General features: G+C 43.9%; 1 protein-coding gene across 1 annotated transcript; it reads left to right on the top strand.

The window, feature by feature from the left end:
- The first annotated feature begins 95 nt into the window (after window positions 1–95).
- On the top strand, window positions 96–15568 carry ETV4 (ets variant 4). The gene is made up of 11 exons (XM_008936686.1): window positions 96–153; window positions 338–385; window positions 4955–5008; window positions 8922–9048; window positions 9674–9832; window positions 10234–10466; window positions 12734–12808; window positions 12909–12977; window positions 13340–13509; window positions 14582–14683; window positions 15347–15568. The coding sequence occupies exons 1-11, from the start codon at window positions 96–98 to the stop codon at window positions 15566–15568; spliced, it is 1317 nt and encodes a 438-aa protein (XP_008934934.1).
- The last annotated feature ends 2422 nt before the right edge of the window (window positions 15569–17990 follow it).

The following is a 17990-nucleotide window of genomic DNA, read 5'->3' as shown; positions in this document are numbered from 1 at the left end:
TCTGGCCCGGAGCCCGCTCCGGTCGAGGACCCCGCACTGATCTGCTCCTTCCGCAGCAGCCTCCGGGCCAGGCGGCTCCCGGTGGCGGACCTCTGATGGGCGCTAGGAAGAGATCCGGGTATCCGGGCTTGCCGCCGGCGCAGGATTCGGAAGGTAAGGGGAGTTGGGCGGTGGAGGGAGGGATGGATGGGGATAGTGAAGGCTTCTGGGCAGGGATCAGGTCCTCCCTCTGTGCCTCCGCCCCCACCTCCTCGTTCCGCTCGGCACCTCCGTCGCTGGAGCATCCTGCTGTCCCTCCTCAGCGCTCCACTAAGGAAACCTTTCACTTTTCATGCAGACCTCTTCCAGGACTTGAGCCAGTTCCAGGAGGCTTGGCTGACAGAAGGTAGGCTCCTTCCTCTTGCGCTTGGTTTATGCTCGTCTTTCAGCTGTTTGTCTTTTTGATGTTTGTACTTCTCCTTCGCTTTGTTTGCCTAGCTGCAAACACTAAGTCTTTTTTTCGGACTCTGGCTTGTGTAAATGAAGATGCATGAATCACACTATTGTGCTGGTATTTGCTTATGAATGGAACTTGGCCGCTGGCCCACTTTCCTGGTTACAATTTTCGTTTCAGGCTACTTGTAACTGGTTCGATTTTATGCTAAGTTGTCGCTTATCCCTATTGCTTCCCAGAACGTTGACACTTTCTTAAACAAACATTAAACTGCTATTTTAATCTGGGGAACAGAGTGCTTCTCTTAACTTTTTTGGTTTTTCTCTCCTTTTTAAAGATAATTTTTTAAAGGGACCTTCCTGGAATTTACACACTCTTTGGTGTGGTGTCTAAATCGCTTTGCCTTTTGACCTCAAGGAAGAGAAAGCTTCAAATCCCAGGGAGTCCCATTAATTCAAAATTAAACTAGTTTTAAACAATATGGTGAATTTGATCTAAATCCAGTACCACAAATGATCAATTTTCTAGAAAGTTCAAAACAGATCCTCAAATACAAACTCCTGATAAATAGAAAAGTACTTACTGTGATATAGATATTTAACAATATTTTTAAAATGCATGGCCTTTTAATCAGCCTTATTTCCCCTAATATTGCCACAAGTGAAGGAAAATCCTGTCAAACTGTTATTTTTTTTAAGCCTCCAAAACAGTATTTGTCAACCAGGTAAGACTATTAGGGGAAAAAATTTCAAATGTTTTATGTTCATTTCAAACGGAAATGAAATGATGTTGATCAGGCAGTGTTCAGGACCATGGGGATTGTGAGGACGTAAGAGGAATTACCTGGAGGTTATTCCAGGATTGAAACATTCACCCAACTCACATCAGAGCAGAAAAATAGGTATTAATAGCTGGTCATCTAATAGATATGCTGAATGTGCACACATACTTGTGACTGGTTTCTCTTAAATCTTCAAAAATCTTGAGCTGCCAATAAGATAAGCTTGCCTCAAAATTGATTTCTGATGGACTTTCACTTTTAGCCTTCCAAGTGTTTGATAATATTTTTAGCTCACCAATCTGAAGAATCTACATAGAATCTCTTACATATGTTGATCAGCAGCAAAGTGTTTGTAGAATGAATCTGTAAGTATCCAGGGGTGAAAGGAAGGTGTAATAGCAGACTACCTCTTTCTATACAGTGCTATGAGACCATGGTCTCTTTATAAGTGATTAGTAAATGATAATGCAAACCCTACTATATGTTTTTATAATATAGAAAGGTTTGGGTGGGTTTTTTTGCATAGGTGTTACCTGTGCTGATTGCAAAGAGGAGAGAGATGTGCTGCTTTCTGTATCCTTAGTCAGGAAGCTTTAGTTATGATGCTCCAGATTTTGAATGTAGTGTGGGAGATGGTGAGGCATATATTGACGTATGCAGTCTTAGTAACCAAAATAAGCCTGGGGTTGGGCTTTAAATGTCTGATTAGGTATCATAGTTATTTTAAGTATAGATGTTGGGTTGGGGAGAACAAGCAAATGCCTATCTATATCATAACTATATCAAGTAGACAAGGAATATACAGGCAGTTTAGTCTTCCAGGACAAGACTGTAGCTGTCAGCAGGCATCACTGTCCAGCAGTGAGTCTTCATGCTCTCACTCCAGCTGTGCTCTTCATTTCACATATTTTCTGTGGTCTCTTGCTTTTAGTACATAATTGTCTTAGCAAGACTGTCAGGAATGTGACAGACAGTAGCGGCTTCATGACAGTAGGCTGTAAAATCCAGACTTGGCTCATACAGTGTGATCCCCATAATTTCTTCTATTACAACGTTATTTTTAAAAGATAATTAATAAAATTAATTTTGCAAGGGCGTTTTTTCCTGTTTCCCACCTTTTATCATTTATATTTGCAGTTTATTGTCATACAGGTTATTTTAAGGAACAGTGATTGCAGTGTGAAGAGTTTGGCTAGTTCCATTCTAACCCACTGCCTGTTGTTAATGCAGCATTATTCCCTAAGGTTTATTTTTTGTCATGTCTCATCTAGCTTGGCCTCAAGCAAATGAGCTTAGTGGGCTTCCATTCCACATCTCCCTTTACTTTGACTACATCACCTTTGCTTTAGAGCTGAGAGAATGTAGTCTGTTGTCCACTCTACAATAACAAAAACTCTAGGTTTGTTGATTATGTACTAACAGCAGCATTTCTCTCAGTAATAGTTTGTGAGAGATTTTGTGAAATAACAGTCTGCTGCAAGCTCTCCCTTCCCTGCAATAAAAGGGATGTAAAAGTAATTGTTAGAAGTAATAAAATATTCTAATGTGACATGTTATGGTTCTCCCCTCAGTTTCTCCTAGGTTATACCCAAAACCTTAGTTCTTTTTCAAACCTGAATTTACCACATTAGTTGCTGTCTCTAGGTAATGAAGGCTTGCTCAGGAGGTGGACTGCAGCCATATCTGAGCTAGGCTCTGACTAATGGAGGAAAAATTGTTGTGTATTAAAATACAGGCTAAATTCTGATTAGTAATGTGTTCTGGGCATCAGCATGGTATGCTTCTCCTGCCTCCTTAAGACCTTTTCTTTCTGTGGTAGAGGAGAAGGCAAAGGCATTTTTAAATAAATACAGATGCTACTGTCAGGGATAAAGCCAGACTGATTCACTTGGTTTGGTATTGGATGTGATTTTGTGTTTCAACAAAACCATACATGCTAGACGATGTGCAGGCTGTCCAAGAGAACTGTTCTTCCTTACTTATACAGCTCTTTCAAAGGAAAGACAGGCAGAAACCATCTTGTAGAATGGAGCAAGCACGCACAATTATATTTGCAGTTGGACAATCTGAATGAATTGTTCCCTCTGAATGTGCAAGGGTAATGTTGATTAAAGCTTTTCTCAGCAAATAAGGGAAGCGGGAAGCAGGACCTAAAGGAGACTATGTGTAGCTGATTCCTCTGTGAAATCAGAAAAGCACTAATTACACATACACTGTTTCAACACAGAAATTTTAGTATAATAGCACTACAGATTGTTATAACATTTGGGTTTGATAATCTCTCAAGGACACGCCTGTGTACCTTGCTGAGTCAGCCCTGCAGTGAAGAAGGACAAACATATTATTTTCCTTCCACTGTGCCTTTTCATTGTTTTATTATCTATTTTGCAATGGCTTCAATCCATGTGGGCTACCACATTGTGGTAGGTGATCCATGAACAGAATGATCTAAGCTGGAGATCAGAAAAAACAGGCGGCTATGTATAGGCAGAAAAGGAATTCACATGAATGATGCCATAAGGGTCAGTGCAACTGTCAGTCTTCACCAGATACCAGCTTGCAACTACTGTTTATCTTTCATAGGCATCAAAGGAAGAATTCTGATATTTTAAGTTTTAAGTATTTCCTTCAGGAAGTGATGAAACATACTGCGAAGTATATAGTAAAAGACTCTTCTAGTGCATTCATTTTGGATACTCTAGGAAACTACCCATGTGGGCTTTACAGCTTTTGCAAGTCTAGTCATTCATGTAAATCAGAATAAATATGAGTTATGAAAAGGCACCAACTTATAAAGTGGGCTGCTGAATTTTCAAGTCAGCAAACACACATGATCATCACCAGTTTGTCTAAAGAAAGCATAAAACCTGAAGCTTCTTAACACTGAGATGTTAATGTTGCTAACTATTTCACTGTTTACTGCATTCAGCAACATCTTGTTCCAGTGAGGTAGGCTGTCCCAAGATAAACTAAGCCTCTACAGATTTTCAAATATCTTTAAGACAACCTTTGAAACATCCAGTTATCTTAGACGTTGCTGCTATTCTTAGAGTTGTTGTCCACAGGGCAGGTGCCTAGAAATCAGCTTTATTGCACTGTTTTGTGGGGAAAGAGCAGCTGTCTGCTGTCAGGTTCTCTGTGACTACACCAGCACTTCCTCTTGCATTTTCCATTTGTGAAATCACACAAACAGGCAAGGCACTATTAACCATTTCTCTCTCCTGCTAACAGATAACCTTTTTTTCCTTCTGAAACTTTCTCTTTCTGCTGATTCAAAAATTGTAGCTGATTCTACCACTGCCAAGCTATCCACTGCTTCTGTGGCTACTGAAAGGATCGTATATGAAGGCTTAGGGGTTTCCTGTTTTGGTCATCATTTTGGCATAGCCTTTCTGAATTTATCAGTCAGTAGTTGTATTTCATATGCTAAATGCTTAAAAATCCGTGCATGTTATGTTTCTAATGAAAACCATGAATCCTGAGATAATAAACTTGTTGTTGTCCTTATTTCCAAGGTAAGGGAGAAAGAACTGCCAGGCTGTTAAGGGATAAATCTGCAGGTAGTGCAACTGTATTAATTAATCCTAAAGGGAAACTATCATTTAGTCTCTAAAGTGCATCCCTATAGAAAGCTCAGATTTTTCCTGCACAGACTTATTTCTGCCTTACTGTTAATTATACCAAACAAAGTGCCGAATCTAATTCTCTCCTCTCTCTTCTCCGCCGCCCTCCCCTGGCAGCTCAGGTTCCAGACACTGATGAGCAATTTGTGCCCGACTTTCATTCAGAAAACTGTAAGTAGTAGGAGGGTGATCACACATCTCATGGGAAAAGGGCATGATACACTCAAACCAAGCAAATACAATAATAAAAGCAACATACTAATTTTATTTCTACATTGTTGTGACAGTGACGAGAAAAAAAAAAAAAAAAAACCAAAAAAAAAACCATGCTAACTGCCCATCTTGACAGTGCCTAAGTGTCTTTGTGTGGTGGTGACTAACAGAGTCTTTTATGCTGAGTGGTTTCAGCAGATGTGTATTTCAGTTGGTGCATGTGTGAATAATTAGGCACCCCTGAACAGCTGAGAAAATGCATTACTGTGACAATTAAAGGTAAAATTTGTGCTATTGCTCCTCCCAAAGCAAAAGAAGTTGGACCGTACATGGAATTATGGGTGCTGTGTCTACTGCAGGTGCTTTTTGGGGGCTCTGCTCACCTGCGTGGCCTCTGGCTGAGCATCTGTGAGATGATGGTCCTGTCTGCTGCCTGCCGCACCACAAGGGTCCCTGAAGAGATATGCTTGCTAGCCTGCTTGCTCTCTGTTCTTAGGAACTGTCCGCTGAATAGATTGCACATGTTTGCACAGGAGTGTGCAGACTGTACCACAAATGTTTGCCCTGAGAACTGGTCAAAGCACTTCACCTTACAAAGGAGCTGAATGCTGCACAGGTACAAGTATATGTATAGGACCCTTCCACACAACAGCCATGCAACTCTTTCTGTTTTTCTTGTACCAGTCCTGCCTCAGCTGGTCCTCACAGCATGCCAGCATTTTGTTTCAAAGCTGATGCTGGGCTAAGACTACATGCCTGAAGTGAATACAGACTGTTCTGAATAGCTCTGATTCACAAGCAGCCAGAGGAACCCACAGCCTGACTTTTGACAGGCATGTCAAGGCTTCAAGAAGATGCCTTACTGTTCCCTGGGTATATAAGTTTGGCAGCAAACTGAGAGTAGAGATGTCTGTTTAAAGCTGGTGCAGTCAACTTTGGTGCCCTTCCTATGCTGAAAACTAAACTGAAGAACTTTTACTGCTTCTCTTTGTCTACCTCCTTTCCCTGGACTCAGCTTTGCAGCACAGCTGAGCTGGCTCTTTGAGGCATATACTATGTTTCTTCCTCTTTTTGACCTAGAACTGAGGAGAGGGCTGGTCCCATGTTTCATTGACTGAATGAACGAGCCAGTTGTAATGTGACAGCCTGTTCCAGCTATTAGAGGCCAGAAAGAATTGGCTGTTTGTAGCAGACCTAGCTCCTTCAAATGTCAATGGAGTTCAGACAGCACTGGACAGAGCAATTTTCCTCCCCCCCATCCCCCCTCCCCAGAGACTCAGCTGACACTTTGACATTTTTAGATAGGTTCTACATATCTATTTACTCCATACATTGAAAAGAGCTGCTGCAGACAGAAGGGAAATGGATGCGCCTGGGTGTAGAAAGACTCTTTTCTCTTTTGACCCTTTCCTGGACCTGGGATGTTTGCACAGATGCAGCAGTGTCATGCTTGGGATACTGAATCCATTCCAGGTGAGGGCCAGGCTGGCTGGATCAGTGTGCTCACAGGTGTCAGTCTGGACCATGCCAAGAGTTGCTTGTGAACAGGCCCCTCTGCTATGATTGATAGCAGCCCCAAGATTGGCTGTGCAGGCCAGTCAGCCCTGAGAAGGAGCCAGAAACAATATGAGGCTCTGGTATCTTATGGATTTATTTATTTATATTGATTATGTAAAGCTTCCTGGATCCCTTTGGGTGCTGGTGTAACACAAAGAGTAAAGATGGGCTTTTCTGCTGTAGGCTGAAACTGAAGACAGGCAAAAGGATTCTGGTTTGGTTTTGTTTTGTTTTTCTTTCTTGCTGAGAAAACTAATTTTTGGGAGGGAAGTTCACATTAGAAACTGGCCTTAATATCCTTGCTAAGAGGCAGCAGCAGCCCTTTTTGATAGCTGCTTGCTGCAGCACTTCTGAAGGGACAATTAGCCCTTTATGTGTGGGAGAGCTGGCTTGAGGATGGCTGGTGCACACACAGTTCAGGTCAGCCCTGAAATAAACTCAGCCAAAATATGAGGTATTAACAGATCAGGATGTTACTTTCCATCCTTAGAACTGCAATCACAGCTCTGAGCATCCCAGGCATTGTAAGCAGCATTGTGCCAGCCTGAAGAGGTGGGAGCAAGCTGGTGAAGGATGAGCTAGTCTTACTAATAGCTTACAGTTTTTATTTGGAGGGTAGATCTTTCCCTTGTCTGAAAAACAAGCCTAGACCTATGTACCTTTTGGGGGTTATTTTTCTATCCTTCCTAAGTGTCATGACCTCCTGAAATGTTGGGGTTTGAACCCCAAGCCCTGAATTAAGGTTGACATATGGGTGATTCCCACAGCCCTTCATCCAGAGGGGTGAGTTTGCCTTAGAGCTTCCCCCCAGGGTGGGGCCGGCCCTGCAGGGAGAGCCAGAAGGGAAATGAGCCCCAGGGGTCCCGCAGGGAGCTGACAAAGGTCAGGTGTGTGCTTGGGGATAAAAACTGGGACCACTGGCAGGGAGTCAGGAGTGTCTGTCTGTGGAGTGCACTCCACAGAGCTTCCTGGTTGGGGAAAGACCTCCTGACTCTCCCTGGAGCTGGGCCCTGGTCTGTATAGACCTTTGTGAATGCGGGCTGATCAGGTGAGAGTCACCATGTGGGCACCTTTTCTTATATGTTTAACTTGGTGATCTGGCTGTTTCCCATGCCAACTATGGGAAACCTCAGTTCTCTGTTCATACCACCTGTTGTGGGCTGAGTCACGTCTTTTGGGGGATCATTGGGGGTGGCATCGATTATGTACGAGCTGGCTGACCTGTTTGTACCCCTGGCGGTCATTCAGGTCACGATGTTTTTGCTTCCAATACAGTCTGTGTATTGGTTTCTCTTCCTGCTGGTTGTGTTGTTCCTGTTAGGCCTGGTCATTGGCAGAACACCTACTAATAGCAGCAGCAGGGCCCAGAGGCAAAGGCAGAAGAGGCTCAACAAAGATAAACCTGCATTTGGAAATTATATGAGTAGCTGCTGAGTGTCAGCATGACATCGTCCTGCCCAGGAATCACAGTATCCTGTAGAAAGGCCTGGCCTTTTTCCTGAGTGCTGAAGTATATATCTGATACAATTAGTGAAAACAGATACTTCAAAGGGAAGCTACTGTGAGGACTGCAAGCTGCTCTTCAAACTTTGAAATATATTACAGTGAAAGCAAGGACCTGGAAGTTAGACTTCTGTTATTGTACTGTGCTTTAATACTGATGCAATTCCGTTGGAAAAGGGATTTTAGCTATCTAAATTGGTTAGGTGCTTCCGATAATACTACTCGCCTAAGGTGTCTGGAGCAAGCTGGCCTTTTGTAGCTGTGTTTTACAAAAAAACCTTACATATATTGTCCTACAGGACAAATGATACTATCAGGAAATCTACAATATGTCATCATATTTGTGCCTTATAACTTAATGCAGTGCTACATGGTAATGCTTCTCACAAGACATCCTTACCAGGTATGTCAATGAAAGAGCACCTTGCATGATGCAAATCAAAACTTTGCTTTTACGCATTGAAAAACACAATATGTGCATGCTGCCCCTTATGACATAACAGAAAATGTCTGTCCCAGCCCTGAAGTGGGAAAAGCCCACTCTAAATCCTTTTCAAAGTACTCTGGAGTATCACAGAACATGTAACCACTACCTTAGATTTTCTCTTTTAAGGTGGATGTATCATACAAACCTTACTAAATCAAGGGCAGAGCTCAGGAAAGTCTAGTGAGCAGCTGTACATACTGGTATTTTGTTTCTCTCAGAGCCAGCTGAACAAGGACAAGGACAACTGGCTTTTTACTGGCTGATAAAAATCTCTCTCCATAAACAAGAGAAGCGTCAACTTGATCTTTCATTTCTCTCCCACAGTAGCTTTTCACAGTCCTCCTGCTAAGATTAAAAAGGAGCCACAGAGTCCCTCCTCGGACCCCACACTGTCCTGCAACCATAAGCAGCCATTCCAGCACCACAATGGCGAGCAGTGCCTTTATGCCAGGTAACAGCTCACACAGGGGAGGGACAGGAGCTGTCCTGAAATCAAGTGCTACTGTATGAGCTAATAATGAAGTATTACGAGAACAATCTGATCTGTCTGCCGGGTAAGGGCAGTGCACATGTGCTGCAATACAAATGAACCAGTAGGTCAGTCAGTTCATGGCAGCCTGCTCAGACTGCCACTTATTGCGCTGGATAGCTCAGACCTTTGTGGAGTTGATCTGGGCTTATCTCTTTGTTCTTCACCCTAGTGCTGTTCCTCACCTGTCCTGATGCTGAGAACAGTCTTTACATATGTCACATGCCTCTCTCTCCCTATTGCTTTCCAAAACCTGTCCCACAAGGAGGTCCCTGACACCGCTCCCCACAGTCCCAGCTACTTCTCTGAGTTTTAGTATGGCTTCTTCAGTACAGACATCTTCTCCAGTTTTCTGCTTGAAGGGTTACTGCTACTGTGCATGGGGGCAACAAATAATCAGAAAGGAAAGAGTTTACGCTGGGAGTTTTCTGGCCTACATGGCTGCATAGAGGGACACTGTCTCTGCCTGTGATATGTTCTCCCCAAGTGCTGCCAAAAGTCCTCCTCAGAGAACTGTAATGCTCAAATATCTGTTTAACTGTCCCAGTGCCTATGATCAACACAGACAAGTTGGAATCAAGTCCCCCAGCCCAGGAACCCAGATACAGTCATCGCTCCAACAGTTCCCTAAACAGGACAGGACCTTCCTGACCCCTGCGGGGCCACCCCACCCCACATCCTGCTGTGGATACATCAGTGAAAACAGGTGAGTTACAGCCAGGAGGAGGCAGCCACTGGCAAGAAAGATTGCCCTCTTTGGTGATTCAGGGAGGAGGAGCTGCAGCATCCAGATTAAAGTTCTCGGTTTCCAGTAACCCCAGAATCCACCCCCATCCAAAGCACATGGGACCCACCACTGCTGCCTAGGGTTTGAAGAAGTCTATAACCTTAAGCCTGTCAGAGTCCATGAATGATGGGCTGTGTCGTTGCCCTTGGAAACATCTTTCCTTGGGGTCCCTTCCTTGCCCCAGCTACATTTGCAGCTCCTACAGCCCTAGCAACAAGCTGAGGCTATGGAATTTTCTGTTCCTTGACCAGCCCTGTATCAGAGGCTGAGATCAGAGAGCCAAGAAAGCAGCCATCCCATGTCCATCTCCCCTCTTCTAGCTCTGTGTACCAGCCACCGGTGGAGACTGGCCATTCCTTCCCCTCCTCCCAGGAAGACCCCATCGCCTACCAGTGCCAGATGTCTGAGCTCAGCCTTCAGTATCATCATCAGGGCTTCAAACAGGAGTACCATGACCCAAGGTATGAGCAAACAAGCCAGGCAGGCGGCAGCCATCAGTACCCAGGAGCTGTAGTGATCAAGCAGGAGCAGGTGGACTACATGTATGACTCAGGTAGGCAGAACTAGCTCGCTCTGAGTGTGTAAACATTGGTGGGGGTGAGCAAACTCCTGGGTTAACATCCATCACTGCTAGTCTTTGGGCTTCAAAACAGTACTACTTCAGCATCAGGAGCGTGTGTGGTTTGGGAAACTGGCTGTGTAGCAAGAAATGCTGCACTTTTGTCTGCTCACTGCACCCAAGAGAAGGCTGTGACATTCCCTTTCCATACCAGGTTTTGAGAAGGACTTTCTGGCAGGTAATGCAAAGCTTCAACAAGATAGAGGAGCAAGGAGATGATGTTAAACCCATTCAAACTAGATTACAGGCATGTATTTTTTTCCATGGGAACCAGTAGCCACTGGAGAGACTCAAAATTCATAACTGGACCACTCACACCATCAGAAATAGAAAAAAGGGCATTCTCAGTTTCACAGGGAGTTTTTGTCTTCAGAGGTATGTGTGAGCTGGTAGGTCATAGAAAGGGAGAGAAGTGAGGTCTGCTTTGAAGAAATTATACTGAAAACATAAATGGCAGCAGAAAAGAAGGGATCAATTATCTTGGACCTTGTACATAAAAACTGTCTTGGATTCCTGCAGCAGGAGGGGACCTTCAAGCACTGGCAGAGGAAAGCTGCTCTGGGTGCAGGGATTGCACTTTACAACCCTGAGCTGCAGCTCGTGGCACTATCTGGCCCTGTGCACTTTCCCTGACTGGAAGAAAAAACACTTAATTCACAAAACTGAGGCAAAGATGCAACTCTCCCAGCCCCACTAGTGGGGGTCAGCTTTTGCTGCTGAGGTCTCTTACTGGCAGCTGACACCCACTGGAAACTTGCTGCAGCAGGGCACAGAGAGAGGATGCCCTGGTTTGGAGCTTACCATGCAAGATAAACCAGCTTTGTTCTGACAAACAGATTAAAAAGTCTAAAACAGTCTAAGGAGACTAATTCTAAGGACAGGCATAAGTGCAGAGAGGGGTCTGGGTTGACTCAGCAAGTGTGCTGTTCTGTGTCTCCTGTAGTGTCAATCTCCACCTACTAATTCCATAGAAACAAGGCAGATAGCAGAGATTGCAGAGGATCACAGGAGAAAAAAGTTTAGGATTCCAAAAATAGCTCTCCAGATCTACCAGGTAATCCTTATTTTTCCAGAAGGCATAAATCTTATTTTTTCAGCAGACATGTCCAAAGACTTGCTACCCTGACATCACAATACCTTCTTCTAGAGGGTATGTTACTTCTGATTTCCTGGTATTTTAATGGACATTTTGAATTGCTTCCTTTAGCAGAAATAAATACATACATAAAAAGTTCCTGTGAGGAATAGAATCCATCACTGCAGCTATGCTGATATTACACTTTCACTGTGTCCTTCTGTCCAAGCAGGGGAAGAAAATGTGCAAACCCAGAAGAATGCTTTTTGTGAGACTAGTTTACGACTGTAATAATACAGAGTCTGTCAGCTCAGAGCACCATTCTGCCCTTAGCATCAGCAAAATGTCTGCTGAAAGCAATGGCTATACACAGGAGTATGAGGGAAATGTAAGGTAAATCTTTCCAAAGCTCCCAGTTACAGCTTCCATTTCAGCTGTGGATGGAAAATAGGTTTGATTCAGAAAATGTAGGACGCAGAAAACAGGATACAGATGACATCAACTGCACGCAACAATATATTCTGCAGAGATAACGAAAGACTTTCTGCTCATTTTCAAACTGAGGCTATTTGTTGCCTTTATGTTTTCTCAACTCTTTGTGAGAGTACCCTATCATGATTTGAAAAAGCCACAGAGACTTAAGATATCTGACATGACATTTGTGAAACGCTGTCTGTAGTAAACATTCAGATGCTGCTGCTGCAACTCCACTATCATCATATTGCCCCTGGAAAAATGTAATGCCTTCTCACTTGTGAAAACAGTGGCAGAGCATGTAGTTATCTTAAAATAAGATGACAGAAAGGTGTCATACAATTAACTTATTGTTCAAGACACAACTGTAGTTAAGAGTAGTGTATAAGTAGACTGTCCATCCTGGCTACTCTGAAGGATGTCATGTGATAGTACCACAAAAATTTGCTAGTTTAATTCATGTTTGAAAGCATGATGAAGACGAAGTTGTGGTGGGATGGCTGAGACATAAAAAGTTATCAGTCTGCCACTAACCATTTACGAGGGCCCTAAGAGGATGTTTATTAGCTGCACTTACCTATCCACCTCTGGAAAGCAAGAGAATTCTGCCTACTGTGCTTTTAATTCAATGAGTTTGCTAATTGTTCTGTAGATGTTCCTGGCTGTCCTTCTATGTACATAAATGTTGAGAGTTATCCAAGCCATTCAAATACAGAAGATACATTAGGTAAGAAACTCAAGTCCCTGTCTTCTTTTCCCTGCATTGCATTGCCCTCTGGTACTACCCTGTCTTTATTTATAACTGCCTGTGTTGCTTTCTCTTTCAGGCTGCAGCTATGACAAGCAGATGAGGTCCTTTACTGATGATGTCTGTGTTGTTCCAGAAAAATTTGAAGGTCGGAGAAAGAATGGCTCACAGTTTGCATGTAAGATAGGGTTATCCAGAATCTTTGCTAGCCACTGGACCACTATCTGCATATTGTGCTACACTGTGTTCTTGCAGGTGTATTAGCTGTGGTTCATACTTGGCTTTTTGGTATCCTATTTCTTGAGCTTTTTTGCAGCAAACAGACCTAGCATAAGTAGCTTAATTATCATGTTCGTCAGAGCTCCTCTTGGAAGAGCTGCTGGTCAATTTGCCACTGTTTTATGTGAACTGAAATATTCCAGGTAAACGTTTGTGAAATGTGTTCTCTTTTTTTTGCAACTGCTTTAGTATTGTTACTCTTAGAAACACTTTGTTTGTTCTTCTCATCAGGAGACATCAAGCAGGAAGTTGGAGGGTACCGGGAAGGACCTCCATACCAGAGACGGGGATCCCTCCAGCTATGGCAATTTCTTGTAGCTTTACTGGATGATCCAACCAATTCCCACTTCATTGCCTGGACTGGTAGAGGGATGGAGTTCAAGCTCATTGAGCCAGAAGAGGTGAAACCATTTAGCTTCTCTACAGGCTCAGGGGGAAGCAGCCAGCCACTGTTTTTGAGGCTGCAAATTCCCAAGTGGAATTCTTCTCTGCCCTGTGAAGGCTCCTGCCTACCAGTGGTACTCACTAGACCCTGAAGCAAGTCAAGGATTTTAGAAGAGGTCAAAACACCTGGGTGACACAAATATCAGGTTTAAGAAAGGCTGCTTGTAAGCTTAATCTCAGCAAGGCAGTGAGTCAGACCACCCACTGCCTCCTAGACGTTTCCCTCTCAAGCTTGCAATGATCTGTGCTGTCTTACCACACTCGAGATGTGTGGCTGACTTGGAGATTTGGAGTTTTGAACCCTACCAATCCCATAAATTTTCATAAAAGTCTGGAAGAAAATATGTCCTAGTCTAAACACATTTTTATATAAAAAAAAATTATGCTAACTAAGGTAATATATAATGCTGCCACATTCCAAAAAAAACAGATGATACCTGACAATATTTAGGGTGTCTCTGTAATATCTGTTCTTATCTTGCTCTAATCAGAGCTGCATTTAGCACTGTTCTTGCTACATATCAGCCTTTATGGACATTTCAGTGCAGATGTGTTGTTTTGGTGGACTGGCATATGCTTACAACAGAATTCTGAGTCTCACGGACAATGCTGAAAATCATATAGTAGAAGGAAGAAAGGCTCGTGAGTTTTTCAGTGTAGGTACCAGCCCTCATACTTGGGCTTCTGGTAAACATGTGATCCTTGAAGATGAAGTGTAGCATAGGACGAAGCAGTTCTTTAGCATCCTCAAGCTTTCAGAGTACTCGAGAGTGAGGAGAACTGAATAGCAAATGAGCTCTTCAGAGGCAAGGAGAATGTCTCTCTGATATCAGGTACTTCAGTTTCAGTTCTACTCTTTTTTTGTTGAAACACCACTAAATAATTATTGTTTGAGTCTATAAATTAAATGTTGTAAATATTTGTATGGATTGAGGTACCATTCCTCAAAAGAGAATCATCTGGATAACGTTCTTTGGCCCTTGGGTTGGGTTTAGAAGCATTCACGCACTTTGATGCTTTATTCTACAGGTAGCCAGGCTGTGGGGTATCCAAAAGAACCGTCCAGCCATGAACTATGACAAGCTGAGCCGATCCCTTCGCTACTATTATGAGAAAGGCATAATGCAGAAGGTCAGTTTGCAAAGAAGATAGAGGTGTTTATGCCTTTAGTGATTCTTCTCTTGTTTGAGACAGGAAGTCTTACAGGTAGAGAATGTACTTGAGATACTCAGGCATCCTGAGTTTTCTTTCCCCATAATTTCTCTTTGCAGCAGTTACCTGAGGAAGGTGTAGAGGAGCTGAATCTAGGCAACATATGTGAAATAAAAAAAAAAAGGAGATCACTATTTCTTCCTTTTTCCGTATGTGTCTGCAGTCAGGAGAGTTGGAATTTACACAGCTGCAAGGATATATAATGAGCCTAGATTTGCTGTTAGCGAAAGAAAGGCTGCCTGGGGGTTGGTCCTATGTGGTAGGAACGGTCTCTTCAAAATCCAGGGGACTGGAGAGGATAATTATTAATTATGTCACAGTACAGACTGGGCAGGGACTGTTGATGCTATTGTTACCTGGAGAAAGAGTCAGCTGTCAGCGTCCCACTTCCCAGGAGCTGTTCCAGGGGAGACCACAATAGCAAAGAAATGGGAGGGCAGCACAAGAAGTTTACAACTCTAACATGTCTCAGGGCAACGGACCACAGCAGCCAGATGGTTTTGCAAGCCTTTTCCACTGCTGAGGAGCAGTGCCTAGTGCTGCTTGTGGGCCTGCAGCATTCATCTCATATCTTCCCTGCAGGTGGCTGGAGAGCGCTACGTGTACAAGTTTGTGTGTGAGCCTGAAGCCTTGTTCTCTCTGGCCTTCCCTGACAATCAGCGGCCAACTCTGAAGGCAGAGTTTGACCGGCTGATCAGTGAGGAGGATACAGTGCCTCTCTCTCACCTGGATGAGAATGTCACTTGCTTGCCAGACCTCAGGAGCCTCCCTCCACAGCTTTACAGCAAAGGCTACACATACTAGCGTTGCTGGGAGCACACTGTGCCACCTTTGCTTGTATATAGATGATGTCTGGTTAGTATTCAATCAGTATAAGCATTTTTCTGGCCCAGCCTAGGGCAGCACGAAACTATGGACTATCTGCTTTGGTCAGGAAAAGTGTTCAGGTAAAGACATGGATATCACCTGACAGTTGGCAGGGCTTTTGTGTGCTTGTGATAAGACCCTCATATTTGTCAGGATGGAAGTTGTTCTCAGCAATGCAGACATCTTCTGAGCAGCAGAGCTGCAGCTTCAGCAGCACACTGGGTAATCACTGCCTCCAGCCAGAAGAGACAAGCCTGTCACAGACACTCCTTTGGCAGGGGAGGAGATGCTGTCCTACTGGGCTTTTTTCAAACATGAGGATTCTACAATGGTGCTGCAGACTCCGTTCCTCCAGTACATGTACTAAGCCTCTGTAGAACCTGCCTTCAGCAAGGGATGACTCCACTGTACATGGACTTGTCTTTGCAAAGCCAGTCCTGCCTTCTTCCCAGGATGGCTGGAAAACAGTGGTCACAGATCATATACCTTCACTGTCAACTGCTTTGTGGGAATGGAGAGTACTTGTCTTGTATTGCATGCTTCTGCCTTATAATCTCCTTTCTCGTTGCCAGGGCTATTTGGTACTTTGTCACTGTCTGAGTAGGGTAGCTGGAGGCACTGGCCAAGATTAGAGCAGTCCTGGAGTACATGGTACAGCATACAATTTAGGAGAACTACAAAGCTGAAAGCTGCGCAATTGCATTGGTCTGGGTCACAGGTCAAAGACAATGTCACCTTCAGGTTTAGGGATTGCAGGAGGCAGCAAGGTCTAAACCATCAGTTCATTAGTGTTGTGGCTTTTCCAAACTGAACAACTTCAACAAACATGCTCTGAATCTTTAAATACCTGTCAGTCTCTTGAGTGCACCCATCCTGGGCTTGGCTAGAAAATCATCTGAGGCAAGAAAAGAACCTGGAGGAGGTGTGTTAAGAAAATGCTTTACAAAGTAACCTAAGCCATATGTAGTTCTTAATACCTGAATTTAGACTTAACCTCCACAGATGTTTGCATGTTTGAGGGAAATGCTGATGTGATGTGATGGAAAGGCAACTATCTCTGCAGCCCAATGCAACTTAACTAGACTTTGACTGATCTTCCACAATAGTGAACATTTATAATGGGCACCACACGCTTATTGAGAGATGCCTCACTTCTTAATTAGCAGCCCCGACCATGCATCCAGTTAGCCAAGTACAGTACACTATACCCATACAGAAAAAGCCTGTTTCCTACTGCTTCACTGATGTTCCAGCTGATGAATACAGAGCATCACCAATGTGACAGCCTGTAGAGTAAACCCCGTATGTTGATCGAAAGCCTGATTTCCCCCAGTGACTCTCCCCTGCATGGCTAATGCCAACCCTCCCGGCCTTGTCCCTAAGCATTAGGGCCCCAAAAGGCAACTCTCCCTGCCTGTGGAGAGGACAGATGTTCAGACCAGTCTGTTCTGCTGATGCCTTTGTTTACCCTGTACAGTCCAGAGACTTAATGTTCTGGCAGCTCCAGGCCCTCCTGCCTTGCCCTGCTCCCAGCTGGCAAGCACACTTCGTCTTGTGTCCCAGAAGTGAGGGTGAAGAGGAACTCTTCCACTAGTATAAGCTGCCTTTACTATTTATGAGTGTAAAAATACTATCATTAATAAATTGGTCTATGTCTTTGGCCAGTGCACCTTCATTCTGCCCCTGTCTAGTCCTCCCCTACCTTCTAAGCTTGCTTTGCCCATTTCCTTGGCACCAGTTTGCAGCTTTGGGTAGCCGATCCAGAGAGTTCAAGGATGTGTGTTTACTTAAGAATCTTGGTGGAGTTCAAGAAATGAACACTTCATTCCCTTGACATTCTTTGTCCTAAGCAGTGGCACATCTAGGTTGCTTGCTAGGAAAGTGAGCACGTTACTGCCTGCTGAGCTAGTAATGTAATCGGGACAGCACAGGGCATGCCAGCAATGAGAGTGGCACCCTGTACCTGGTGACAGCACTGGAGCCCTGCCAGGACACAGCTATCCATGTGAGCCTCAGTGAAGGACACAGCAAGGACAGGAGTAACCCTGAAGTGGGGAAGCCCTTTCACAGTGCACTTTGCTCAAGAGAGTCAGGTACCTCCTAAGGGAAGTATTTCTGCCTTCTAGAGGCAAACTGTAGGTGGTATACACCACTGCAACACTGTTTCAAATAGATGACACTAGTAGCTTTCTTTTATTTCATATATCAGCCTGCAGGATTCCTAGGGATTTTACATTTATCCAGTATTCTCTGGGCTACCCTCTGCCCAGCCAATCCACCAGAAAGGGCATTCAGGGAGCTAGTTCACATCTGGATGATATTTTAGCTCCATGTTTCACTCAGGTTTGTCAAAATGCAA

This window comes from Merops nubicus, unplaced genomic scaffold (assembly GCF_000691845.1).
Source record: "Merops nubicus isolate BGI_N331 unplaced genomic scaffold, ASM69184v1 scaffold30673, whole genome shotgun sequence".
Classification (NCBI taxonomy): domain Eukaryota; kingdom Metazoa; phylum Chordata; class Aves; order Coraciiformes; family Meropidae; genus Merops; species Merops nubicus.
The sequence above is the reverse complement of the archived record's forward strand: the minus strand, read 5'-3'. Positions and strand labels throughout refer to the sequence as shown.

Excerpts from the sequence above, each read along its gene's own strand:
- ETV4 (XM_008936686.1), top strand. The coding sequence starts at position 96 with ATGGGCGCTAGGAAGAGATCCGGGTATCCGGGCTTGCCGCCGGCGCAG. Across the intron at positions 9,049-9,673 it reads GAGCAGTGCCTTTATGCCAG|TGCCTATGATCAACACAGAC; the intron begins GTAACAGCTCAC and ends TAACTGTCCCAG. Across the intron at positions 14,684-15,346 it reads AGAAAGGCATAATGCAGAAG|GTGGCTGGAGAGCGCTACGT; the intron begins GTCAGTTTGCAA and ends TCTTCCCTGCAG.